Genomic DNA, 27,619 nt, shown 5'->3' on the forward strand with positions numbered 1-27,619 from the left:
ATTTTATGGTGTCTATGTTTTTCTGATATATATGAATGAAATTTAATTTTACATGTTATGAAAAGTTGGATTGTTTTTCCCTAAACAAAGATAAACTGAAGATATTGATAATTGATGAATAAGAAAGCATTATGAATATAGTGAGTGTATTATGTTTGTGTTTCTATTTTTCTCCTAAATGCAATAAAAATCAAATATATTTTGACAAAAAACTTTGTCATATATAAAAATAGTTTGATGTTCCCTTTATTTCTTAAGAACCTAAATAATAACTTATTATACTGATACTTGGACTATCATTTATTTATTAATAAATATCTGTCAGATAAATATTTGGATGTACGGATAAAACATCTAGTTCTATAAATTTCACATTTTGGTATAAAAATCAAATTCTTTAAATATATTTACAAAGTAGTAATACTTTCAATATTAAAAATATTATACGGTATGTATTTTATTTTAAATTATTATATTTGATTTTAATAAGAAAAAAAAAATTTAGTTAAAATAATTTTAAGTTTAAGTAATTTTAACCTTAGCTTTTAAATTTAGAACCACAAATCTTATATTTTTGTTGACCAAGCCATTTTGGCCTCATTAAAAGTCAAACGGCAAATATAACTAACGGTGTTAAACAGTTGAATTTTGACGAGATTGAATGGCTTGGTCAACGAAAGTATGAGATTTATTCGTGTTTGACTAGAAGTTGAGGGTTAAAATGGCATGTTTATGAGTTAGAGGTTTTTTTGGCTTATTTTCGAAAGTTTAGGATTATTTTGTCAATTTTCCCTATTTAAATTTTATAAATATTAAAATTGGGCAAAAGTGAGCTTAAAATAAGCTCTATTCATGGGCTAAATTCATAGCTAAGGACTGATTAGAAAAAGATAGTAAGATAAAAAAAAAGAGCGTGACAAAGGCCCAATTTAGATGGGCCCAAAATGACTCAATCTTCCCGCCAAAAAGGGAACAAGTCCACCACTACACAACATCCCGCCACAACAAACACCTTACACCCTTTGTGCCCTCTCGAAATCGAAATTATCAATCGCTACTCCGGTTCGGGGGAAGACGACGACGACGACGACGAAGAAAAGAGATTTTTGGTAAGAAATGGATGTGCCGGAGGAGACGAGGCTTCGCCACAAGCGAGATTTCATCCAGTTCCTCGAAAACGTAAACTCCATCTCTTCTCTCCTCTCTGTCACGAGCCATCTCAATCAATTTCTGTTCGTAATAACTGTGAGTTTTGGTTCTTTATGTAGATCTACATGGATGAAATCAAGGCGTTGGTTCAGAACAAGCGTCACCGTCTCATCATCAATGTATCCGACATCCATACTCACTTCCGCGAATCTGAATCTTCCTCTAGGTTCGTACCTCACTAGAAGAGTTATCGATTTCAATTAGGGTTTTTTTTTTTGTGAATTTGGGGATTTCAGTGTATTGATTTGCTTTGCGTAGGATACTGAAGAATCCGATTGAGTATATGCAGTCGTTTTGTGACGCAGCCACTGAAGCTACACGCAACATTGACCCCAAATACTTGAAAGAAGGAGAGCAAGTCCTTGTTGGATTCGAAGGTCATTTCGTCTCTCGCCGTGTCACACCTAGGGAGCTCCTCTCTGAGTTTATTGGATCTTTGGTCTGTGTTGAAGGCATTGTCACCAAATGTAACCCCCCTTTTTTCTCACTTTACTACTCTTCTGCTATTGATTAGTTAAAAATCTTTCTGACTTATGTTTTGCTTTGCAGGCTCTCTTGTGAGGCCTAAGGTTGTTAAAAGCGTACACTTTTGTCCTTCTACCGGTGAATTTACCAATCGAGAGTATCGAGACATAACGTCCCACGCTGGTTTGCCCACTGGGTCTGTCTATCCCACAAGGGTAAGTAATCTGGTTTTTGTTCTTTTACCTATTTTATTGCCGGAAGATTTGCTTGTTACTGAAATTTTTGGTTGTTCAGGATGATAATGGTAACTTATTGGTGACTGAGTATGGGCTCTGCAAATACAAAGATCACCAGACCTTGTCAATTCAAGAAGTTCCTGAAAACGCTGCTCCTGGTCAGCTTCCACGAAGCGTTGATGTCATTGCTGAGGATGACTTGGTTGACTCATGCAAGCCAGGAGATCGAGTGGCTGTTGTTGGCATTTACAAAGCTCTTCCAGGCAAAAGCAAGGGTAGCGTAAATGGAGTCTTTAGGTGCGTGTGTTCGTACAACCTGTTAAGTTTAAGATTGACTTTTCAGTGTGATAATCTTGACCGTGCTCTCTCTCTCTCTATAGGACTATCCTCATTGCCAATAATATCTCTCTGCTTAACAAAGAGGCAAATGCACCTATATACACCCCACGAGACCTACAGGAGATTAAAAAGATTGCAGCAAGAGATGATGCATTTGATCTCCTTTCTCGGTCTTTAGCACCTTCTATTTATGGCCACGCTTGGATAAAGAAAGCAGTAATACTACTGATGCTTGGCGGTATGGAAAAGAACCTCAAGAACGGAACCCACTTAAGAGGGTAAGGTCATGCTTAGATACTACTTTCAGATTCAGTTCAGAAAGAATCTGCATGTTTAAACCTTTTGCTTTTCAGGGACATCAACATGATGATGGTTGGTGATCCATCTGTTGCCAAATCTCAACTTCTGAGGGCAATAATGAATATTGCACCATTGGCCATATCAACTACAGGCCGTGGTTCTTCCGGTGTTGGGTTAACTGCTGCTGTTACATCTGATCAAGAAACAGGTAAACGCACATAAAAGCCTTTTCTATGTTTTCCTTAAAACGTCAAAACCAAAATTAGAAAATGGTCAAAGTGTTGTCTCATGAAAATCAATTCTCTGTTTTTTTCTCATGACTAGAAGCTGGTGCAATGGTCCTCGCTGATAAAGGAATTGTGTGCATTGACGAGTTTGATAAGATGAACGATCAGGACCGAGTTGCTATACACGAAGTGATGGAGCAACAGACTGTAACAATCGCCAAAGCCGGGATCCATGCATCACTAAATGCTCGGTGCAGTGTGGTTGCAGCAGCAAATCCCATATACGGAACCGTAAGTTTGCATAGAACTCATCCTGATCTGTTGACTAGCAATTATCCCTCGCTAAAATGTCTTACTCATGTGCCTGCAGTATGACAGATCACTGACGCCAACAAAGAACATTGGACTTCCAGACTCATTGCTTTCTCGTTTTGATCTGCTGTTTATTGTCTTGGATCAAATGGATGCTGGTATTGATAGCATGATCTCGGAACACGTCTTGCGCATGCATCGTTACCAAAACGACAGAGGTAGAATATACACATCATACTTCTCAGGTGTACTGAACATTTTCACAAAACATCTGACTTTTGAGTGAACTATAGGTGAGGCAGGACCAGATGGGAACTTGCCGTACGGAAGAGAGGACGATGGTGAAAGTGAAGTGTTTGTCAAGTATAACCGAATGCTGCATGGGAAGAAGAAGAAAAGAGGCCAAACAAATGAGAAAACTCTGACGATTAAGTTCCTAAAGAAGTACATTCACTATGCCAAGCATCGAATTCAGCCAGAGCTCACTGATGAAGTGAGACACCGAACTTAAACATGCAAATTTACATATTTTATATCTATTAAGCTGTTGGATTTAAATCTCTCTTTTGTTATCGAATTTTCAGGCATCAGAACGTATTGCAGAAGCATATGCGGATCTCAGAAATGCAGGTTCTGATACCAAGGTAAATAATTTCACAACATTAAACCCTTGGATAATAAGTGATGTGTTTCGTATGAGGAACTTGTATTTCAGTATTTGACATGACCATTAATTATCTCTGTAGACTGGAGGTACACTTCCTATAACAGCAAGAACACTAGAGACGATAATCCGTCTTGCCACGGCACATGCCAAAATGAAGCTAAGCAGAAAGGTAACAAACAAACTTGTCCTTCTGGTCTTGAATAAGCTCTATTAAGTTTCACTCCTAAAATGGTAGTATTATTGTTTTGAAAGGTTACTAAAGCTGATGCAGAGGCTGCCTTGAAGCTGATGAACTTTGCAATATATCATCAAGAACTGACAGAGATGGATGAACGCGAGCAAGAAGAACGTCAAAGGGAACAAACAGAACAAGAAAGAACACCAAGAGGCAATCAACGCAGGAGTAATGATAATGGACAAGAGAATGTCTCTGCAAATGTTGAAAGGTACCTAATTTGACTTCTTCCACAGAAACCCATATCGCAGCTATCCTCAGCATTGTTCTTTTTTTTCCTCCTTTTTGGTGGTACACTCAGTGAAACAGCAGATCCAATGGACGTAGATGAACCTCCCGTAGAGCAATTTAGTGGCACGGTCTCTGCAGCAAGGATTGAGGCGTTTGAGCGAGTGTTTGGGCAGCACATGAGGACAAACAGGCTGGACGACATTTCTGTTGCAGATATAGAGACTGTAGTGAACAACAATGGAGTTGGAGCTTCTCGTTATTCTGCAGATGAGATTATGGCTCTATTAGAGGTACATTACAAAATATGAAATAAGCTTTCTCATTCTTTTTTCTCTTTTTTTATACAAAAAAAAAGAAAAAAGAAAGAGAGCCATTTCTTCTTTATACCGTTTTCTCATTGCTTATTCTATTGTGGTTTTTTGCAGAAACTGCAAGATGATAACAAGGTGATGATCAGCGACGGAAAAGTTCATATTATTTGATCCTTCATGAAAAAATGCACCTAAAGAAGAAGTAATTCATTATTACATTAGAACTAAAGCATCTATTTGGAATATCATACTTTTTAAGTTGTGTTTGCATCTACTACTAGAGATGTAAGAAACTAAATTAAATTGCAATTTTTTTGGGATTTAGAGATTACAGAAGCTGAGCAAAGTATGGCCAAGAGATGAAAGTGAATTGCTTATCAATCGCTCATCAACAAATTAACACGTTAATATGCAAATGAAGATGACGTCATCAAATGGATTAGATTTTCCATTACTAAAACTCAACATTAACATTTTGACAACAACACGAAAGCTTAGAATACCAACTGCGGACTCAGAGGACTTGTAACTGTTAAAAGGTAACAAGTTTGTGTATCCAAGACATTTAAAGCTTGTTTCGTGACAAAAACAAAAGACATTTAAAGCTTGTTAATATTTGTCCAATATATATACCAGAGAATTTTACCAATATAAAGCATTTTGCTACTCTTTTTACTTATACAAACTTTTCAAATCACCCACATTTATGGTCATATAGTTTATTATTCAACTTGCCACGAGTTGGAAAGAGAAAAGTATTCCACGAATCCAACGTGCATGCGTCACATTACCAACCTACGTAGTACGCACGTATCTTCCTCCCTCTTTCACAGACCCGATTTCATAATTTACTTCCAATAATCTCAAAGACTCACCTATATAAGAGCAACAAATCAATACTCCGTAAAATCACATAACTCATAATCTAATGTCGTCTCAAGAAACCAAACAAGACCAAAGAAAAGGAGCAGAGATCTTCAATGGCGAATCAATATGCAAGCAAAAAGCTCACGAGATTTTATCGACCATGAATCTACCTAAAGGACTTCTCCCTTTAGACACAATGACCGAGATCGGTTTCAACAAATCAACCGGTTATTTCTGGATCAAGATGAAGAACAAGGTTCAGCACAAGTTTAAAGCCATCGGCAAAAACGTATCATACGATTCAGAGGTTACTGCTTTCTTTGAGAACCGTAGGTTGCGTAGTGTTACTGGAATCAAGAGCAAAGAGCTTTTGATTTGGGTTACCATCTCTGAGATTTTTGTTGATGATCAAGATACGACTAAAATCACCTTTGCTGGTCCGTCGGGTTTGTCACGTTCTTTTCCTGTCTCTGCTTTCGAGGATTAAGAGATATTATTTGTCAACGGTATACGTTGACTTTTTATTCCCGGCTTTCCTTTTCGTCTTTTTGCTAAAATAAAAACCATCTTTATGTAACAATGTTTCTGTGCGTCTGACATCATTTATCTGCATCTTTTGTTTTCATAATTTTATTAAATTTACAATGACTAAATGGTCAAACATCAAAAATTACTAACAACGAGTTATCTAGTGGTTAAGTCTTTTAATTACAGAGAATGTAAAGACTCTAGATATCAGGTTTGATCTACAATAGGAGGGATCTATTCTTTAAAAAAACTAGCAGATGTGGATCAACCGTATGATGAAATCGACCCTCGAGAAGGGATATCCGACTTTCACTCACTTCCCTCTCGAGGACCAGCAGATGTGGTTTCGTCAGTTTGCGGTAAGTATTCTAATTTTTTATTTATATTTTTAATCTTTAATATAAAATTTCTACTAATTGTGTTTTTTTCCAGCAAGAGTTCAACTGGCATTCCGATCATACACCCTTTATCCGTAACGCCTTCGTCCATAAAGTTATGGACAACTATGGGAAGCAGATCTACGAGTGGAAGCAGAAGTGGCTCGCCAACGAGGTTTTTTTTATTTATTAAACTATTTTTTAAAAGTTTTTTAAACTATTTTTGAATTTATTTAACTATTTTTTTTATTTATTAAAAGGTCCCGCAGTCGATCAACCCCACCGTCTGGAAGGAGTTGTGTGTGCATTGGAACAAGGAGGAGACGAAAGAAATCTCCTTGACCAACTCCAACAACCGCAAGAGCGATCGTGGCGGGAAGGGCATGTACAAGCACAATTTGGGTGCCCAGACTATTGCCACTCTCAGAGATCGCTTGGTAAGTTCAATTTTTTTTTCTTCCAATTATTTAAATATGTTTATTTTATTTTTTATGCATTTATTCTAATTTCTAACGTTTGTTTAACTTATGTTTATTTCAAGGCGGAAGAAAATGATGGCGAGCCGGTTGATGATCTCCTCCTATATAGGAAGGCGCATACCAACAAGCATACTGGGCTGATTGATGATGGTGTTGTGAGGGATGTGATCGACCTGATCCAAACTCAGAAGGAAGACGAAGAGATCCGTCTATCTCAGCTTCAAACCGACATGGACGCCACTTCGACGGCTTCTACCAACTTGTCCCGGATTCGAATCAACGAAATCGTTGCATCGGTATGTTCTTCTTTAAAAGTTCAATTCATTTATTTTATTTTCATTTATCATCTTTTCTATTATTTAAATTTATTTATTTTCTATTTCAGTCGGTACCGAAGAAGAAGGGACGTTTGGTCGGTTTGGGTCGTCGATCCCAGTCGGTTCCTCCTTGTGCACCATCGTCCTCAGTTGATCCAGCAGTATTTATGGATCAGTTGAAGGACAGGGATGACCGCATTGCTGCGTTGGAGACCAGGATGGCGGATCAACAGGCGGGATGGGAGGAAACGAGGAGGCAGAACGAGAGAATGATGGAAATGATGAAGAGAATGTACCCGAACGAGCAGTTCCCGTAGTTTCTTTTTTTTTTTTTCAAAAACTCTGAATGTTTTATTTTAATTTGTACAACTTTGAATATTATCTAATATGTTTTCTTTCAATTCTAATTCTAATTTTATATTTTCTAATTCCAATTAAAAACAAATTAATTTACAATTTTATAAAAAAAAAAATTGGGAAAATTCCGAGGAAGTGTATCCCTCGGAATATTCCGAGGAAAGGGTCGTCGGAATATTCCGAGGGATACACATCCTCGGAAAAGCGTCGGTATATGTCCGAGGACTTTATCGAGGACACAGCCCTCGGAAATTTCCGAGGAAATATTCCCTCGGAAATTTCCGAGGAAAGATTTCCTCGGAAATTTCCGAGGGCATATGTCCTCGAAATGTCCTCGGAAATATACCGACGCATTTCCGAGGAATATTCTATCGGACATATCCGAGGAAATACCGACGAAATGGTCCTCAAAAACGTTCTTCGGAATTTCGTCGGAAACTAGTGTCCTCAGAATTTCCTCGGAAATTTCCGAGGGATTTCCGAGGAATCTGAACTTTCCGACCAAATTTTTCCGACGACGTTTTTCGTCGGTATGTCCTCGGAATACCGTTATTCCGAGGACATACCGAGGAAAATATCCGTCAGAATCACGATGTTTTCTTGTAGTGACGGTTTGATCTACAATAGGAGGGATCTATTCTTTAAAAAAACTAAATGAATTGATCAAATAAAATAAAATAAAATCTGCTGACAAAAAAAAGTAACAAAGCAAAAAAATATTCAACTAGTAACAGTTTCACTTAGCTGAATGATTTGATAAAAATGTTTGAATTAAAACCTAACTTGTTTTAACAAAGTGAATCAAATACAATATTCAATATATAAATAATTGACATATATAGGCTTCAAACTTTCTTTTGCTGAATGTAACCATTGCAAAAGAGAACTTGAATTTTAACACCAAACCATGTAATGAATAAACGAACTATGTTCTTCTTACTTTGTCCTTTGTGAGAGAGATATCTATTCTATTAATTCTTCAGCATGACCAATTGATAATAGTTGAGTCTAATTAATTTTTTCTTAAGGGACCATTTATTATACTAACTGCCAATTTGATTATACAAACGGCCGTTTGTATAAGTAACAGTTAATAATATTGTTGTAACTTCCTCTCTCTTTACTTCCGATAGTGTCGCAATTACACTTCTATCAAATCATATATATAATGAGGGACTTTCCTCTCTTTCTAGAGGGTCCACGTCGGACTTTTTTTAATGCATGTGGGTCCCGCGTCATTTCTGGTCTATTTGGTAGAGTGATTTATTGTTTGATCTGATTTAACTCTCGGTTCGGTGTAATAATCCGATAAGTTATTGTTTGTTGTGTGCCTGTATGGGCTTCGGTGTTTGGTCTGGTGAGTTTTGAAATAATAAAACGTTGCGTTTTGTACCAGTGTGTGGAGGGCTGCATCGTTTCTTTTACAAATAATGCTTTTAAATATGGTCCATTCTAGTACATATAAGAGCATCCACAATGGTGACACCCATTGTGGAATCTTTAATGATTAGTTTACTATTTATTTATTTTTTTTTTTTTTTTTGAATAGTTAAGGATCTTAGTCTAAAAAGTGTGTCCAATGGTGATCCCGAAGTAGGAATCCTTAGAAAAAAAAATATTTTTTTTTCAAAAAATAAAAGAAAATACAATAATTAAACATTAAAAATACAATAATTATACATAAAAATACAATAATTATACATAAAGATACAATAATTATTCATCACCAAATTTATTCCAAATATGCTCAACTAAATCTTTTTTCAGTGGTTCATGTATACGGATATCCCGAAGTTCACTCTCGTTCTGATTGACAAATATGTTATTCAGATTTGTAGGCATCTCGGTTTGGGTTTCCACGTGTGAACTTCTGGTGACACTTCCTTCTTCAAATTCCGAAACGTCGATGCGAGCGTATCCATTGCGTTCATTTTCGACTATCATATTGTGTATTATGATACATGCTCGCATAATCTTCCCTATCTTTTTTTTGTCCCATGTAAGAGCCGGGTTTTTGACAATCGCAAATCGAGCTTGCAAAACTCCAAAAGCCCGTTCCACATCTTTTCGGGCTGCTTCTTGTTTTTTAGCAAATAACCGTGCTTTAGGACCTTGAGGACGTGAGATTGATTGGATAAATGTTGACCATTTTGGATATATACCGTCAGTGAGATAGTAAGCCAACTTATACTTGTGTCCGTTGACCACGTACTCTAACCTTGGAGCTCGACCTTCTATAATGTCATCAAAAACAGGAGATCGATCGAGGACATTAATATCGTTTAAGGTACCTGGAGGACCAAAAAAAGCGTGCCATATCCAAAGATCTTGTGAAGCTACAGCCTCTAAGACAATTGTCGGTTTGTTTGATCCACGGGCGTACTGTCCTTTCCAACTCGTTGGGCAATTTTTCCACTCCCAATGCATACAGTCAATGCTCCCAATCATCCCAGGAAACCCGCGTTTCTCTCCAATATCGAGGAGTCGTTGAAGATCCTCTGGCGTGGGTCTTCGTAGATACTGCTCTCCAAATAACTGTACTATTCCATCAGTGAAATAATGTAAACACGAAAGTGCCGTGCTCTCACCAAGTCGGAGATATTCGTCAACCGCGTCGGCTGCAGAACCATAAGAAAGCATACGAATTGCTGCGGTACATTTTTGTAGTGGCGAAAGACCAAGCCTCCCGGTAGCATCTGGTCTATGTTGAAAGAATGGAACGTTCTGTGAGAGGGCATAGACAATACTCATGAATAATTCCTTGTTCATACGGAAACGGCGTCTGAAGATATGTTCCTCATATGTGGGATTTTCGGAGAAGTAGTCATTCCATAACCGGATGTGTCCTGCTTCACGGTTTCGTTCAATAAATGCTCGTTTCTTTTGCTTTTTGGTTTGGGCCTCGATAATGTTGTTGATTGTATCTTCACAGATATCTTCGAAAACTTCGTCCAATCTTTCTTCCAATTCTTCCATTTCATTGGATGAAGATGATGACATCCTGATTGACAAATTAAACTTATAAGTTATTCATTTATCTGATGACATCATATTTTTTTTTTATCTATAAGTCTTAAAAATGTATAACTTTATTTTTTTTTATCTAATAGTCTCAAATATGTAAAACTTTATATTTTTTTATCTATAACTCTCAAATATGTAAAACTTTATATTTTTTTTTATCTTATAGTTTCTAATATGTATAACTTTATTTTTTTTTTATCTAATAGTCTCAAATATGTATAACTTTATTATTTTTTAATCTATAACTCTCAAATATGTAAAACTTTATATTTTTTTTTATCTTATAGTTTCTAATATGTATAACTTCATATTTTTTTTTATCTATAAGTCTTAAAAATGTATAACTTTATTTTTTTTATCTAATAGTCTCAAATATGTATAATTTGATATTTTTTTACTCTTTACTATCAAACCTTTTTTTTGAGTTAAAAACACAAGAATGTTGGTGAATGCTCCTGCTGGTTTCTCCACAGCCTCTGTTGGTGAATCAAGAGAACCCGAAAATATGAATAATTATGAAGACAAGAGTTAAAAACAAGACAAGAGTTAAAAACAGAATGTTGGTAAATCAAGACAACTCGAAAACGAGAATAACATTTTACATTAGCCGAAATCAAGTGTTAATATTGATACAAGAGAAGGACTTCTTACACCCAGATATTACAAGTGAAAAATCGGGTTGAGAAGAACTCCAAGAAAATATTACAACAAATCCGAGCAAACAGAAGAACGTTTGATGCAGAGGAAACAAAGATAAGCTGATACAAATCTAAAGGCCAAACGAGAACTACTTATAGTACATAAACTTCAAGAGATGAACCCGTGAACTACTTCAAAGCACCCGTGACTTCCACTACTCCTAATGCACCCGTGACTTGCCCAACCTTCAGTGCACCCGTGACCAACTTAACCTGAAACAAGGAGAATAAAGACAAGAGTTATAGATAACACATCAAAGCACCCGTGACAAAACAATAGATAACACATCATAACACATCAAAGCACCAAGAAAGAAATAACCTGAAACCAAACAGAGAAGACATCAAAGCAATTCAGACATTAGTTTGAGTTTTACAGTGGTTTCCATCTCAGTTAGAGGCTCCTTTTTCGCGAATAAACGATCAAGGAGCTTCTGCCTTGAGAGTTTTTCTTTGATTTTTAAAACGCCATGTAAGTTTGACAACTCCTCCTCTCTGCCATTCTTCTTCTTCTTAAGAGCAGCTTTCGCAGCCTTCACCCCGGGAGGTCTAGCCTCTTCTTCTCCCACAGCCGGTTCTTCTCCATCGAGGTCCACCACTTTGCGCTTCTCCTTAACAGTGTCCTTACCCTGAACCAGTGAGCACCATTTCTGGTCATACCTCAGCTCCCTCCAGCAGTGATCCATGGTGAACTTTATGTTCATAATATTGAAGAAAGAATCTAAAGCAGCCTTCATCACATCGTCATCATTCTGACCACTTCTTTGCTGGCGAAGAGCACGATCATAGCAACCAGAAAACTTTGCAACGTGGTCGTTAATCCGAGACCACCGCTGCTTGCAAGAATGGAGGACTCTCGGTTGCGTCCCAACCAACAGAGGGCTTGCGTTGTAGTACTCCACAATCCGCTTCCAAAATGCTCCACCTTTCTGCTCATTGTTGACGATCGGGTCTTTACTGGTGTTAAGCCATGCCCCAATGAGGATTATATCCTCTTTGGGAGACCATTTCCTTCTCTCAGATTGTTGGGGAGTTGACTTCACACCAGATGCTTCAGGCACTTCGCTACCAGACATCACATAAGCCTCATCAGGACCTTCGCTACCGAACCATAAAGGTTCGGCTGCATCAAGATCAACTGGAAGTTGACTCTGTAGTAGGTTAACATAGCTTGACGAGTTATTAGCCATGGTTGATCTGTGCCACTCTACTAGCGACACAGAGGCTTAAGTAAGCCTTCTATGACTTACAACTAATTAATGGCAATCAAATCTATGCAGTTGGGAAGCTGGAAAGTAAATAACTAAGTACTAAGTTTCATTTACAACTAATTAAGGCAATGAAGTACTTACAGAAACATAACTAATACTACCTACACACAAGCAATTAAATACGACTTATAGGACTAGCTACAGAACACACATATGGGAACAGAACATATAGTAAAAGCCAATCAAATCAGATGAGAGAGGACGATTTTATCATTTAAACCTATTCATTATGAGAAAAGAAAGCTAATTTGTTACCTTATTTCAGAAACAAGCGAGGTCCGCCACTGTCCTTTGAAGCCTTGAGTAATATTCCTGTAAAAAGAGAAGAAACTATCAATAATCTACCAAAAAGAGATTAAACAATTCATTTACAACCACATACTCACCAACTAGAATAAGTAACACCAACCCGGTTAAAACTAAGGTAGAGACCATTAGCTTCACTCCTGGTTTCTTCTTTGAAAACTCGGTTACTGTCTTCTCGAGGACAACAACCTTCTGCTCACTCTCGTTAAGTGCACCCTTAAGCTCCCTAAGCTCCCGCTGAATGTCCCTCATCTCCTCTATCACTGCCACGTCCCACCATTTCCAAACGTGGCAGTCACCATCTTCAGCATTGTTGCACGTGAAGTAACGTCTGTATGGGTCTTTACGAGTTGTAGAGTAGCCGACAACTGGCTCAGCACCACAGTAGCAGCTTCTAGGGATTCCATCATCACACTCTGGTTGCGGTTGGTACTGAAGCGGCTCTGCATTGAAGTGGCTACTCTCAGCTTCATCCGCGTACAGCTGAGCTTCTGCTTCAATCAGGGAGGTTATGTCTACAGAGTTTGATGATGAAGATGGCTGGCTGTAACTGTAATCTTGCCCCATTATGGTTAACCTGAAAACAACAAGTCGATTCATTAATATACATTCATTAACCAGCGAAACAAACGACATAAGGATAACACTAAACTCTATACAACAGATTGAAATCGAACACAACTAAACTAAAGATAACACTAAACTCTATAAGGATAAGTTTATCAAACCGTTAATCGATTGAAACAAAATATGAAATTTGTAAGAAGAAATAAAGACAACATTTACTTCCGATTGAAACAAAAATTGTTTGTAATCTATATCTACAAAGCCAAATAATATAGAAATCGATTTTTCCCCAAATTTTAAAAAACCCTAATTTGACAACTTGTCCCAAATCGATCGAAACAACAAAAGATCCATCTTTACGGACAACAAAGAAGATGGAAACTGTTTTAATCGAGAAATAAACGGCTCTGAAGATTGGATTTACCTTCGTCGAGCCGAGAGAGAGAGATCGCTTCGAAATCGCCTTTCGCCGCAGAGGGTTTTTTTTTTTCTCCTTCGGTCGAAAATGATTTTCTTTTTTTTTCCTTCAGCCCGACCCACTCAACTCTAAACCGACCCCATCCACTCCTGCATTGACACGTACTCACGGACTCAATCCTTAAAACCCTTCCCGACGGACCAATCCTTAGCTACATTACCATAATTATTCTTATTTAATTAAAATTTCCCTAAGGTTTAGCGCTAAGGATTCGCTATGATCCCCCATTGTGGGTGGTCTAATAACACTCAACCATTACAGAGAATGTGATAATAAAATACTACTATATAGTCGACTAATATTTATATCACAAACGCTAATTAATCATAGTCTTAGTGTTTTATGCAAGCCACTTTCATTCATATTAATGATTGATATACTCTTATTCATACTTTTATATACATCCTAAACAAAAAAACATTTAAATCCAGTTCACATGTTGGATTTTAAATGGTAACAGTTTCAACTAAACCATAAAAATAGAAAATCGGTGCAAGAATTTTCAATAATGTGTAAATATTTTTTTGGTTTCTTGGTGTAAAAAAATCAGTTCATGGTCCGGAAAAAATAACCAGTTCACTATAATTATTTTATCAATATATAAGGGTTTGCCGGTTCAATGTAAATAGATAAAGATTTTGAGTGTTCAAAATAATTTTAAATATTATTATGAAAATAAAATTTGAATCTAAAATAAACAGAAATATAAATTTATAATAGGTATTATTAGATTTTTGGAGTTTTGTTTGATCAACCGGTATCAGATCATGGGCTGATAGCAAATTTTAAGTTTTTTATTTGGTTTATTTATTTAACGGGTCTATTTTATTAAATCATGATTATGACATATTGATAAATGATTGGTTCAAAAATTTTCTCTCACATCTATACTATTAAAAAAGAAGTAGTCTTGAAAAGTCGACTTATATAAGTTGTTTTGGACCCTTACATTTTTTCAGTCCAACCTATTACATATAACAAAATCTTATAACTAACCTATTTTATAGCAACTTAATAAGATTCTCCTTCATTTAAATAAAACCTATTACTGTTATTGACTTTAAATGTTACTATAATCTAAACCGTTGACTTCTAACATTTTAAATATGTGCGTAAGAAAGATTTGTACAAACCACTGTTTCTATTATTAATGTTTATATAATTTTTTTTGTATCGAATGATGGTGTGGAATTAATTTAAAACAACATTATACCTCATCTATACTATTAAAAAGGGAATCACTACCAAAAAATTTACTTAAAAAATTTGTTGAATCCTTTCACTAACTAATTGTTTTTCGTCCAACTATTTGAAAAATTGATTTGTGGATGCGGGTTATGAGTTTTTAATGCGGGTTTAGTATGAGTTGGTGGATTTTGGATCGCGGCTACCCGTCGATCCGCAAATTATGAAAAAAATAAAAATTAAAAAAGTAAATACTTCTTTTAAATACAAGAATTTAAAAATAATAATTTAAAATTTAAGTCATGTATAAATTTTTTATTATAAATATACTTTTATAGTAATTAAAAATAATAATGATTTTTAAAATATGTATATAACCCACGGATAACCACAAAATTAAGTGGAGCGGATACATGTATAATATTATTTGTTTGCAAGTTGTGCGGGTCATATTTTTAACCAAAACAAAGTTGAAAATCCGCGGGTTGGCGGGTCAGCAGGGCGAGTTCGACCCGAAACTCAGCCTTAACCGTGCGTATACTGGATCAATTTTTAAATTACAATATATTTTGATCTAAATTTATACACAAATATGATTACAAAAATACAAATATAATCAAAAAGAAAAAACAAATTTAAAATAAAAGAATATACCCGCCCTTTTAAGGGCGGGTCAAAATCTAGTATACATATTAAGTTTTAAAATTGCTAACGGCGACGAGTCAGTCCAAAGAATTTAGTACTGATTTCTCGTTTGGAAACTACACTATTTCAAAAGTCTAATGTATATATGTAATAGCATTTTGTAAACCTATATGTTGTTGAATAACATTAACAAATTAAAATATCGGCAAAACATCAATGGTGATCACCCCACATCTCCATGAGATAACTCTTACAAATACTACTATTGAGAGACCAATATTCATGATTTAACCATTTTCTTCTCTTTTGTATTATTTTCAACGGTTCTTGTTTGTGTTCTTCTTCTTGCTCCTCGTACGAAGATGTCTCAATCTTCTTGAGATTGTGTCTGTATTCAACAACTATTTGCTCAAAAACTTCTACCTCAAACATGTTCATTTTAACCCTAGGGTTTATGTGATCCCTCACAAACGCAAACGCCAACTGGTCTCGTGGGTTAAACGCTTCTAACTCGTTAAATAAGAAGCACGAGAATAGGTTGCTTCTTATTCCATGTTTTCTTAGTATCATCGCACTGTCTGGTACATCTAATCCAAACAAAATTTATAACAAATGTCACTATGTCAGTTGAAAGTAGAAAACATCACATATTTTAATTCGCTGATCATTACAATTAATTTGACAAATATATTTTATCATAATATCCAATGAACGTAAACTTGTAAATATAGTATCATTATCATACATATGTAATAGAAACAAAAAATATAATTAGTCTAGTTTCAATTATATGCATTTAATTTTTTTTTTTTTTTGTATCCACTTTACGCCATAGAACATCTTAAGTTTTGGGCCCCTCACGTAATTTTATTTACTATTACATTTCTGTCTCCAGCTATCTGATATTCTCATGATCTGTTATATGGGACCACGTCGTGATTCTTTGATTGCAACTATAGTTTTATCTGATTTCTAAAGGAATATATGTCCAACATAATAAAAACATAAAAATCTACGGCTACAAGCTAAGCAAGAAACGCATGCATATTATCCATTTTATGCTAAAATGTTCATTGTTTGTGATCCTATTTTATCTTCATATATATATATAACTCTATAATCAACTACATATATTAATAATATCCGATCAGTTACTAACAGACCAAGGTATCTCTCTGCAAATTGGATCAGTGAAAGTATGGTTTTCACTTTTCATGAATCTCCGTGACTCTAATTTTGAAAATTCACAAATGAAATGAACATAACCTAACCAACTAGAGCCCGTAGAATGATTAGCACACTTAAAAGAGTGAAGAGTACTCTAACTATACATTATGCATAAAGAAAATAATTGATTTGAAAGAGCATTTCATTTTAAATAAAAGAGTGTTTTAGAGTATATTTAATAGAAAAATATTCACTGGGTTTTAATTAAAAAATAACTTCTACAAATAAACAGAAGATGAAGTCTAAATCTTAAAAAAATGTCTAAAATAATACCAACATTTTTTTTTGCCAACAAAATCGTACCAACATTAATTTGAAAAGGAAAATTTATAAACATAAGCTTGCACTATTAGATCCACTATGTATTTAATTATGGGTATATATATGTACGAAACTGACAACTAACACTTTGAGATTATTCTATTATAAACTTATTTGTACCCTGACCTAAACTTCCTAAATACCGGGCAAAGACAACTAATATATCATTAATTAATCACTAAAAACAACAAAACTTGTTGGTTAGGGAAGATTTTATTACCTGTGGGATATGGCAGCTTATGAGAACTCCAAGGCTTTAAACCATGCTCACAATAAGTCTCCATTTGCATTCTTAGCCCATCGACATCTCCCCATTTCTTCCACCTCGCGGTAGCCATTATGATTAATAGAAGTATGGGCCTTACCACAACGGCCCAACAGAAGACTGCAGAGCCCGTCATTCAAGAGTCTCTCCGAAACAGAGTCGAGACAAAACAGAGGAGCAACGGCTCCATGCACGGAGAGGCGCAGCTGGCTATGCAGAACCGTTTTGATACCTTATCCAGACTGGTCAATGACGACTGAGTGACAGCCTGGATAAGAGATAAGATCTAGAGGATTCTATCAGGTTGTATATATTCAAGCTTATGCTTCATTTGTAATCAAGCAAGTTTTATAACATAAACAGAGTAAAAGTTCAGTTCTTTACAAAGTCTTTTATGGTATCAGAGCCATTGTAAGCTCTAACAGACGTAGCAATGGCTGATCCACCTTTTTTCTGTTTCCAAGCAAAGTTCATGTCGTTAGCTCAGTCACGTTGAAGCTCAACGACAGCAACTACCTGCTATGGAAGACACAGTTTGAGTCACTTCTCTATAGTCAGAAGCTCATTGGGTTCGTTAACGGTTCGGTCGTCTCCCCAGAACCCACGCAGCAAGTCGAGAACGGTGGTGTTGTCGCAACGGTCCCAAATCCGGTGTTTGAGTCGTGGTTCTGCTCTGACCAACTAGTCCGGTCATGGCTATTCGGAACGTTGTCTGAAGAAGTCCTAGGCTCTGTTCACAATCTCGCCACATCTAGGGAGATCTGGCTCTCCCTTGCAGAAAACTTCAACAAGAGCTCTTTGTCGCGTGAGTTCTCCCTGAGAAGAAGCCTGCAACTCATCTCGAAGAAAGGAAAAACCTTGACTGAGTACAGTCGCGAGTTCAAGGCTATCTGTGACGCCCTCAGCTCCATTGGAAAGCCTGTTGACGAGTCCATGAAAATCTTCGGCTTTCTTAATGGACTAAGCAGAGAGTATGATCCGGTGACAACGGTGATCCAGAACAGTCTCTCTAAACTTCCTCCTCCTACCTTTAATGATGTCATCTCTGAGGTTCAAGGCTATGATGCTAAGCTGAAGTCATACGATGAAGCTGCTGCTCTATCCTCCCACCAAGCCTTTCAGACTCAACAAGGAAACTACCCTCCCAACACCCCTCAGTACAATCCCAACTACAGAGGACGTGGTGGTCGTTCAAACAGAGGAAGGGGAGGATACTCAAGTCGGGGCCGAGATTTTGCTCAGCATCAGACTCAACCTGGAGCAAACAACAACCGTCCTGTCTGTCAAATCTGTGGACGCATTGGACATACCGCAGTCAAATGCTACAACAGATTTGACAACAACTACAACGGAACTACAAACCCTCAAGCCTTCGCCTCTATGCAAGTTGCAGATCCTAATGGAAAGGATTGGTTTCCAGACTCAGGCGCCTCCGCTCACATCACGTCATCTCCTGCTAACCTGCACTCGTCTGAAGCATACAACGGGAATGACACCGTGATGGTAGCAGATGGAACCTACCTTCCTATCACACATGTGGGATCTGTATCTCTCCCTAACACCACAGGTAATCTATCACTTAACGATGTGCTTGTTTGTCCTGAGATCCAAAAATCTCTTCTGTCAGTCTCAAAACTATGTGATGATTATCCGTGTGGTGTATTCTTTGATGCCTCTAAAGTATGTGTGATTGACTTGGAAACTCAGAAAGTGGTGTCAAAGGGACCACGTCTTAAAGGTCTCTACGTGTTGAGGAATCAGGAAGTTGAAGCATTGTACTCAAGTCGTCAGTGTAGTGCAGATGCAGATGTATGGCACCAGCGTCTTGGACACTCCAACTTTCAGATTCTGCAACAACTCAGAAGCAACAAGGAGATAGCAGTCAATAAGAGCAAAACAAGTCCTATTTGTGAGCCGTGTCAGATTGGAAAATCATCTAGACTTCAGTTTTATTCTTCAGATTCTCGTGTTTCTAAACCTCTAGATCGAGTACATTGTGATCTTTGGGGACCTGCACCTGTTGTATCGAACCAAGGTTTCAAATACTATGTTATTTTTGTGGATGACTTCTCTCGGTTTACCTGGTTCTATCCTCTTCAAGCAAAGTCTGATTTTTTTGAAGTATTTAAAGTCTTTCAAAAGCTAGTTGAGAACCAATTTACAACAAAGATCAAGGTGTTTCAGAGTGACGGTGGTGGTGAGTTCATAAATCACGCATTGAAGCAACACTTTCTTGACTGTGGCATTCATCACCGCATATCCTGCCCACACACACCTCAGCAGAATGCCACTGCAGAAAGGAAACATAGACACCTTGTGGAACTTGGTCTCACAATGCTGTTTGATAGTCAAGTTCCACTCAAGTATTGGGTTGAAGCCTTCTTCACCTCCACTTACATTTCAAACCGGCTGCCTAGCAAAACGCTTGAAGAAAAGAGTCCATTCGAAGTCTTGTACAGTAAGAAACCAGACTACTCTGCGCTTCGTGTCTTCGGTTCTGCGTGCTACCCGTGTCTCCGTCCTCAGACACACAACAAGTTTGATCCCCGAAGTCTGCAATGCGTCTTCGTTGGTTATCACAGTCAGTACAAAGGCTACATATGCCTACATCCACCAAGTGGAAAGGTCTTTATCAGTCGACATGTTGTGTTTGATGAAAGCTTGTTTCCTTTCAAACACAACTACAGACACCTGGTTCCTGCTTATACAACCCCTCTCCATCGTGCCTGGCAGTCTAATCAACCAGCACCGTCAACATCTGCTGCTCCAAGAAGTCAGTCTCACGCTCTCCTGCCTTCGCCTGCAGCAGAGAACCCTGCTCCACCGCTGAATCCTCCAGTAACAGCTGCTCCGCCAACACCCCCACCTGCCCCACCAGCTCCTGATCCAGCAACACAGCCCGCTGTAGACAACACTCACACCATGACTACAAGAGCCAAAGCGGGTATACGCAAACCTAACACTCGCTATGCTCTTCTAGCCTCCAAGTTCTCTACAACTGAGCCTAAATCAATACATGAAGCGATGGCTCACCCGGGGTGGAGTAATACGGTTATGGAAGAAATTGGAAGGATCCACCTGTTGAGAACATGGACTCTTGTTCCTCGAACACCAGATATGAATGTCATTGGGTCTCAGTGGTTGTGTAAGACTAAGCTGAAACCAAACAGAGATGTTGATAAACTCAAGGTTCGGTTAGTGGGAAAAGGAAACCATCAAGAAGAAGGCTTGGACTTCCTGGAGACGTTCAGTCCTGTAGTACGAACTGCAACTATAAGGATTGTTCTCAATGTTGCCGTGGCAAAAGGGTGGAACCTGAAGCAGTTAGATGTCTCTAATGCTTTTCTTCATGGAGAATTGCAGGAACCTGTATACATGACTCAACCTCAAGGATTTGTTGATAAAGAAAAGCCAGACTACGTATGCAAACTCACTAAAGCTTTGTACGGTCTCAAACAAGCACCAAGGGCTTGGTTTGACACATTTAGTGGCTTTCTGTTACAGTTTGGCTTCATCTGCAACAAATCGGACCCTTCTCTGTTTATCTACAATCGAAATGGCAGAAATATGGTGTTGCTACTATACGTGGATGATATCCTGTTGACTGCAGATGATCAGAAACTCATGGACGACCTCTTGGTGAAACTCAATGCTAGATTTCTCATGAAGGACATGGGTTACCCACAATACTTCTTGGGCATTGAGATCGAGCAAACATCAGAAGGAGTCTTTCTTCATCAAACAGCTTATGCAGAAGACGTTCTTCATCAAGCCAGTATGGCAACGTGCAATCCTATGCCTACTCCGCTTCCGACCACTCTGGATACAGTGCAAGATGATCCGTTTCCTGAGCCCACTTACTTCAGAAGCATTGCAGGAAAGCTTCAGTACCTGACAATCACTCGACCAGACATCCAGTTTGCGGTGAACTTCGTATGTCAAAGGATGCATGAGCCAACTATGGGAGACTTTGCCTTGCTTAAACGCATCCTGAGATACATAAAAGGCACAAGTTCTATGGGGATGCACATACGAAGACAATCATCCCTAACTCTCTCAGCCTACTGCGACATCGATTGGTCGGGTTGCAGAGAAACAAGGAGATCAACGACAGGGTTCTGCACTCTGCTTGGGTCGAACCTTCTCTCCTGGTCAGCTAAGCGACAGGATACTGTCTCAGGCTCATCTACTGAAGCCGAATACAGAGCTCTCTCAGCTACTGCTCGTGAGATATCTTGGCTATCGTTTCTTCTGCGAGATCTTGGAGCTCATCAACCGGATCCAACTATTCTTCACTGTGATAATCTCTCGGCGGTATATCTCAGTGCAAATCCTGCTCTGCACAAGCGGTCTAAACATTTTGAGAATGATTGGCACTTCATAAGAGAACAGGTTGCCTTGGGATACATAGAAACTCAGCACATACCGGCAAAAGAACAGCTCGCAGATATCTTTACAAAGCCACTTCCTCGTCGTCCGTTTGAAGAGCTAAGAAACAAACTTGGCGTTGTCTTTCCTCCCACGCCAAGTTTGCGGGGGAATATGAGTAATAGAAGTATGGGCCTTACCACAACGGCCCAACAGAAGACTGCAGAGCCCGTCATTCAAGAGTCTCTCCGAAACAGAGTCGAGACAAAACAGAGGAGCAACGGCTCCATGTACGGAGAGGCGCAGCTGGCTATGCAGAACCGTTTTGATACCTTATCCAGACTGGTCAATGACGACTGAGTGACAGTCTGGATAAGAGATAAGATCTAGAGGATTCTATCAGGTTGTATATATTCAAGCTTATGCTTCATTTGTAATCAAGCAAGTTTTATAACATAAAAGAGTAAAAGTTCAGTTCTTTACAAAGTCTTTTAGCCATAGCCTCTTCCATTGTATTTACAAAGAACGGATGCTTAGATATCGCAATATCGACATCAGGAATCACCAACATGGAATGAATCAGAAGTAGCGGATCGATCATGAGCTGGATCTTTGCGTCAATCCATACACTGAACTTTGAGTTTGGAAACAACCTATGTATTAGATACTTTGGTATAACCCCGTTCATAGCCGGATTAAGATACAGATTTTCTGACTGGGAGATTTTGATGATTCTCCACACGCCGATTCTGTAAGCTTTGGGATTGTTTTTGGAGATGACACTGTGGTGGAAGAGAGAGTTTAGGGTTTTATGGTCGATGAACATGTAGAAACAAACGGTTTCTAGGGTTTTAACTCCAAGTCCCACGGGTTGTCTGATTTTATCATGGTCGTTGAAAATGGCGGATGCAACTACTAGTTCACATTTATCCATATCAGCTCTATCTACCAAACCAAATCACAGGAAAAATAGTTAAATACAAATAGAAATTGTAGTGATAAATAAAATATCTAGTAATAAATAAGAGATGTCAGTTTATCACTACTTTTTTTTCTTGAAAATATATAATTTAAATACAAAAATGTAAAATAAAAATAACTAAATACCGTTATGATCTTGTTTTTCTGCGGTGTTATAAATTTTGACTGGAGATTAATGAACTATAATTAACAAGCCGATTACTGACTAAACCGGTTAAGGATATCTTTATACTTATTATACAATTGATAATATCTCACCGGAATTGCTGATCGGAAAATCTCTGAAGAAACCACATGGAACTTCGACGTCATTGTTTGAATGATTAAAGTAAGAAAATCTCTTCTGGGTACTAAAGTTTCCACCAAAAATTTCGCTTTTTCCGTGAATATATCTCAAACTTTCCGACGATGATGGCTCGTTGCAGATACTCCGTATCTCACTAAACACTGTCCAGTAATCTGATTCACATCATACAACCAACAAATATAGTTTCCAAATCATTACACGACAGACAGTAATCCATAATGTAAGATACTAAGATCACATTTTGGTAAATGAATACCTGAGAAGAAAACAGGAGACGAACAAGAAGATCTGTGAGTGGGAAGAGCGTACTTGTGTTCACCGTAAGAAGAAGGATATGAGAAGATCTTTGTTTGGATGGGATCGTACGGTGAGTATCGAAAGATGCATTGGTTTCGTGAGAAAGAGAAGTAGAGAAACAGAGAAAGTGTAGTGAGTAAGTAGACAAGTGAGAAACAGAGGAGCTTTGATCGGACACAGAGAGGCGAAGATGCGGTGATTCTGATAAGTTTTCCCATCGAATAGAAAGATTTGTTATTTATTCATTTTGTTCTTCTTCTTTTTTTTTGTTTCTTGGCATTTAGTGTCGATGATGAAGAAGATCTTCATTTGAGTTTTTGTGCTGATGAATAAACTGAGTTAGAAACTTAAGCAGCTTTTTATGGTGTGAGGCGTTACTTGAAAAAAATATATACATTTTGTTATTTAATAAAAACCAAAAATCATTTATTAGAAAAATTAAAATCCGAGTTCATATTTTTTTTTAATGAATGTTAAATTTATTATTCATCAAAAATTAAACCTATTTACACTAGGTGTAACCTTTACGGAACAAACAGAAGCTTTCCAAGTAGTTAATAAACCCCTATTCAAACTGTAAAAAAAAGTATTTACAGTCTAGTGTCAAACCAAAACTGAAGAACCTCTTCCATACTCTTTCCTCTCATCAAACTGAGCTTATTTCGAACCCCTTTTTCAGTCATCTTCTTCAGAGTAGGTAAAGGTAGAGGTTTATCTCCATGTTTAATCTTGTTGCGTTCTCTCCACACTGCATGAATAGCAGCCTGAAATGAATACATTGTAACATATATACTACAGTGATGCGTTGTCATCTATCCTATTTAAACTGAAGCTATAGAAATAACTTCTTTTTTCATGTGAAATATTTTTTTCTGCCACTAAAATTTAACTAATTTTTAGGTTTATCATTAATGCTTTTAAACATTTTACACCATGAAATAATCATTAAGTTTGATTTGACTACGGGGGTTATTAGCAAATGAATTCTCGTCAACTTTGAAAATTTTGGGATTCCATTGTTATTGATTCAATGATTTTAACAATCTTACTAAAATCTCTTTTATTGGTTTATGAATTTTCAAAATCTATTAAAATCTTTTGCTATTCAAAAAGTTTAGTTATTATTAATTGTCTAATTCTAACTAAATCTAGTGTTATTGGAAGATAAATTCTCTCTATTTTTACTCATAAGACATAACTTTGAAAATCTCATGTGTATCCATGAGATTTATAAAATCTACGTGATAGAAAAGTCTAGACAACAAAATAATCACTCTTTCCAAATATCACTTTCAACCCAAATTATATGTCTAAAATTATAATTCATCATATTTTATATAATTATCTTTTTGAATGTATGATTATATTTTATTGTTTTATCATTAAAAAAAAAATAAAGAACATAATTTGTATAGTTAAATTTATGTTTTTGAGTTCAAATTTTATAAAAATAAAAAGAAAAATTCAATTTTTCGATCTTTTCATTATTTTTTAAAAAAATTATTTTAAAACTTTATTTTTAATTATTTTTTTTAAATAAATAAGTATCTATTTATAATAAAAACCCTAGTAAATTTTATCCGTATATTTAATTTACAAAATGAACGATAGAAAAGAAATAGTGTAAATTCATGAAGTAACAATCTAGAAAAGTTATGATAAAAATTTGTATGTCAGTGTATATATATTCATAATTCACATAAATTTTATAATCTACCAACTCTTAATATTAATAGATTCTACCCAAATTTAGCTCCCAATAACCCCCATACAGTTAACCATTAATTAAGTTTAGGGGTTTTTGGTTTTTCATCAATTATCACCTGATTTTGTTTCCTTTTAATTGTTTTCCTTCGGGTTTCTTTTCTTTGGAATCAGATTTTCTTTCAATGTTTCTAAAAACCGATCTTTCTTTTTTTAATAAAACAAGTTTCCAATTTAAAACAGAGTTCTAATTTTCAATGCCAATCTATTCCTAAAGGAGTGTAATTAAATCATGTGAAGTCTCTCTACTGGGTTAGTAAAGTTACCCTTACTTTACTTAGTATAGATTAATATGGATCACTGATGGTGTTGGAATTCATCAAAAACTACATGAGAGACGTCAAAAGTTGGTGATAGCAATCAAACAAGATCACTTGACTTAAACCAAGACATAAACATCATATCAGGAAAAAAAAATGTCACTTTTATAAATTTATAAAATTCGATAATATCTAAAAATATTATCACTCCACAAAAATAAAATTATCGACTGCATGTTGCAACTGATTGTGCAGTCGCAAAATATTGCGACTGGATTACAATTGTCTTGCTACTGATGGAATATATATATATATATATATATATATATTCATGAAGTTATGAAAGATGTAAGTATTTTGAAAATATTCGTAATAGATTTATGGAGAAGGGTGAGAAACCTTAATCCAACTAGGCTAAATATAATAAACTCCTTATATATATAAGAAGAACTTGTGTGGTCTTTTCTCTCTTATGCAAGTAAGCTGAATATCAAGTTTGAGAGAGAGAGAGATGTTTAATTTTTGTTCTTAAATATTTTCAAAAGAGTAGATATTTTCAAGGAAGTTTTCAAATAAATGAAAATATTTCAAGCAACCCAGACAAAGAAATTTCAAACATATAACTGTCTAAATGGTCTAATTTTATTTTAAACACTAAATTACAATATAATATTAATGTTATTGAGACTATATATTTCGAATGGTAATAATAAAGAAAACAATGCACTGTTTTAGAATAATATATGGAACAATGGTAATAATATATGGAACAATGCACTGCGGTTTTAATAATGCACTGCGGAAAACAATGCACTGTTTTAGAAAACAATGGTAATAATATATGGAACAATGCACTGCGGTTTTAATGCTGAAGCAAAACTGCAAGCAAAGAAGTATGATCACACTGTTTTCCGTCAGATGGTAGCAAAGTGTATCATTCTGCATGACTTGCCATTTTCATACGTTGAATATGAGAGGGTCAGATCTGTTTGGACATACTTGAATGCAGATGTGAAGTTTATCAGTCGCAACACAGCTGCAAAAGATGTTTACAAGTTTTATCAGTCTGAGACAGATATTCTGAAAAAAGAATTGGCTAATCTTCCTGGAAGGATTAGCTTTACTTCTGATTTGTGGACGGCGATCACACATGAAGGTTACATGTGTTTGACAGCACACTATGTAGACAGAGACTGGAAATTGAAGAACAAGATTCTTTCGTTTTGTGCTCTACCGCCTCCACATACAGGTTTTCAGTTAGCTATGAATATTCTTGATGAAATGAAAGAATGGGGTATTGATAAGAAAAGTGTTTTCAGTCACACTTGACAATGCTACAAACAATGATTCTATGCAAGATATCTTGAAATCTCAGCTTGTGCTGCGAAATGATTTGGTCTGTGGTGGAGAATTCTTTCATGTCAGATGTTCTGCGCATATCCTCAACCTTATTGTTCAAGATGGACTCAAAGTAATCGGCGATTCCGTGCATAAGATCAGAGAGAGTATCAAGTTTGTCAAAGCATCTGAATCTCGTGAGCTGCTCTTTGCTAAATGTGTTGAATCTGTACGTATTAAAGAGAAGGGTGGGTTGCTTTTGGATGTTACCACACGATGGAATTCAACATATAAAATGATCGACATGGCCCTGAAGTATCGAGCAGCATTTGGTCATCTCAAACTTATTGAGAGGACTTACAAGTTTCACCCAAGCGAGGATGAGTGGAGAAGATCGAAGGATATGGGTGATTTCTTGAAGCCCTTTGCTGAGATTACTCGCCTCATGTCAGGATCTACATATCCTACTTCCAACTTGTATTTTATGCAAGTGTGGAGAATTCAAAACTGGCTGACACTGAATGAAACAAGTAGAGATGATGTTGTCCGAAGAATGGTTATACCGACGAAGGAGAAGTTTCAAAAATATTGGGAAGAAGTCAGCGACATCTTTGCTATGGCTACAGTTTTAGATCCACGTTTGAAACTAAAACTTGCAGAGTTTTGCTTTGGTAAAGTTGACAAGAATTCTCTAGAGAACAAGATGAAACATTTGCGTGAAAAACTGCAAACCTTGCTTAGCGCCTATGAGAACAAGGAAACATCAAATTCTCCTGCTGCAGAAACACATGAAGCTGCTCCACACCAAGTTGCAGAGGATGAAGGAAGTGGAAATTTCAGCAATTATGATGTGAGTTTGC

At 36.7% G+C, this 27,619-nt stretch overlaps 5 protein-coding genes across 6 annotated transcripts; 2 read left to right on the forward strand and 3 right to left on the reverse strand.

Moving 5' to 3' along the window:
• The first annotated feature begins 1,034 nt into the window (after positions 1-1,034).
• Positions 1,035-4,793, forward strand: LOC108806763 (DNA replication licensing factor MCM3). Its single transcript, XM_056987596.1, has 15 exons — positions 1,035-1,179; positions 1,269-1,375; positions 1,468-1,676; positions 1,759-1,889; positions 1,969-2,207; positions 2,291-2,527; positions 2,603-2,766; positions 2,868-3,067; positions 3,147-3,306; positions 3,382-3,581; positions 3,673-3,732; positions 3,835-3,924; positions 4,008-4,201; positions 4,292-4,511; positions 4,647-4,793. Exons 1-15 carry the CDS (start codon positions 1,117-1,119, stop codon positions 4,701-4,703), a joined length of 2,331 nt encoding a protein of 776 aa, XP_056843576.1. The 5' UTR covers positions 1,035-1,116; the 3' UTR covers positions 4,704-4,793.
• Positions 4,794-5,453: 660 nt separating this feature from the next.
• LOC108811198 (uncharacterized) lies at positions 5,454-6,062 on the forward strand. Its single transcript, XM_018583242.2, has one exon. The coding sequence runs from the start codon at positions 5,461-5,463 to the stop codon at positions 5,884-5,886; it is 426 nt and encodes a 141-aa protein (XP_018438744.2). The 5' UTR covers positions 5,454-5,460; the 3' UTR covers positions 5,887-6,062.
• A 3,111-nt stretch (positions 6,063-9,173) lies between these two features.
• LOC130495633 (uncharacterized) lies at positions 9,174-10,445 on the reverse strand. The gene has a single exon (XM_056987054.1). It carries the CDS (start codon positions 10,431-10,433, stop codon positions 9,174-9,176), a length of 1,260 nt encoding a protein of 419 aa, XP_056843034.1. The 5' UTR covers positions 10,434-10,445.
• Positions 10,446-11,093: 648 nt separating this feature from the next.
• Positions 11,094-13,824, reverse strand: LOC130496219 (uncharacterized). Of its 2 annotated transcripts, none has more exons than XM_056988109.1 (4): positions 13,748-13,824; positions 12,860-13,333; positions 12,706-12,762; positions 11,094-11,392 (listed from the first exon to the last, which is right to left on the reverse strand). In XM_056988109.1, the coding sequence occupies exons 2-4, from the start codon at positions 13,321-13,323 to the stop codon at positions 11,368-11,370; spliced, it is 546 nt and encodes a 181-aa protein (XP_056844089.1). In that variant the 5' UTR covers positions 13,324-13,333; positions 13,748-13,824; the 3' UTR covers positions 11,094-11,367. The 2 variants fall into 2 exon arrangements, with proteins under 2 accessions (XP_056844089.1, XP_056844090.1); XM_056988110.1 differs by having other exon boundaries at positions 12,837-13,333.
• Positions 13,825-15,844: 2,020 nt separating this feature from the next.
• Positions 15,845-23,694, reverse strand: LOC108808079 (alkaline ceramidase TOD1). The gene is made up of 5 exons (XM_056987055.1): positions 23,357-23,694; positions 23,052-23,252; positions 22,305-22,757; positions 17,400-17,510; positions 15,845-16,218 (listed from the first exon to the last, which is right to left on the reverse strand). The coding sequence occupies exons 1-5, from the start codon at positions 23,613-23,615 to the stop codon at positions 15,845-15,847; spliced, it is 1,398 nt and encodes a 465-aa protein (XP_056843035.1). The 5' UTR covers positions 23,616-23,694.
• Positions 23,695-27,619: the final 3,925 nt, after the last annotated feature.

This window comes from Raphanus sativus, chromosome 6 (genome assembly GCF_000801105.2).
Source record: "Raphanus sativus cultivar WK10039 chromosome 6, ASM80110v3, whole genome shotgun sequence".
Taxonomy (NCBI): domain Eukaryota; kingdom Viridiplantae; phylum Streptophyta; class Magnoliopsida; order Brassicales; family Brassicaceae; genus Raphanus; species Raphanus sativus.

Excerpts from the sequence above, each read along its gene's own strand:
- LOC108806763 (XM_056987596.1), top strand. The coding sequence starts at position 1,117 with ATGGATGTGCCGGAGGAGACGAGGCTTCGCCACAAGCGAGATTTCATC. Across the intron at positions 3,582-3,672 it reads AGCCAGAGCTCACTGATGAA|GCATCAGAACGTATTGCAGA; the intron begins GTGAGACACCGA and ends TCGAATTTTCAG. Across the intron at positions 4,202-4,291 it reads GTCTCTGCAAATGTTGAAAG|TGAAACAGCAGATCCAATGG; the intron begins GTACCTAATTTG and ends TGGTACACTCAG.
- LOC108808079 (XM_056987055.1), bottom strand. The coding sequence starts at position 23,615 with ATGGGAAAACTTATCAGAATCACCGCATCTTCGCCTCTCTGTGTCCGA. Across the intron at positions 23,253-23,356 it reads GTCTCCTGTTTTCTTCTCAG|ATTACTGGACAGTGTTTAGT; the intron begins GTATTCATTTAC and ends GATGTGAATCAG. Across the intron at positions 17,511-22,304 it reads AATGGAAGAGGCTATGGCTA|CCGCGAGGTGGAAGAAATGG; the intron begins AAAGACTTTGTA and ends TCATAATGGCTA.
- LOC130496219 (XM_056988109.1), bottom strand. The coding sequence starts at position 13,323 with ATGGGGCAAGATTACAGTTACAGCCAGCCATCTTCATCATCAAACTCT. Across the intron at positions 12,763-12,859 it reads TCTACCTTAGTTTTAACCGG|GAATATTACTCAAGGCTTCA; the intron begins GTTGGTGTTACT and ends CTCTTTTTACAG. Across the intron at positions 11,393-12,705 it reads TCGCTTGTTTCTGAAATAAG|GTTAAGTTGGTCACGGGTGC; the intron begins GTAACAAATTAG and ends TCCTTGTTTCAG.
- LOC108811198 (XM_018583242.2), top strand. The coding sequence starts at position 5,461 with ATGTCGTCTCAAGAAACCAAACAAGACCAAAGAAAAGGAGCAGAGATC.
- LOC130495633 (XM_056987054.1), bottom strand. The coding sequence starts at position 10,433 with ATGGAAGAATTGGAAGAAAGATTGGACGAAGTTTTCGAAGATATCTGT.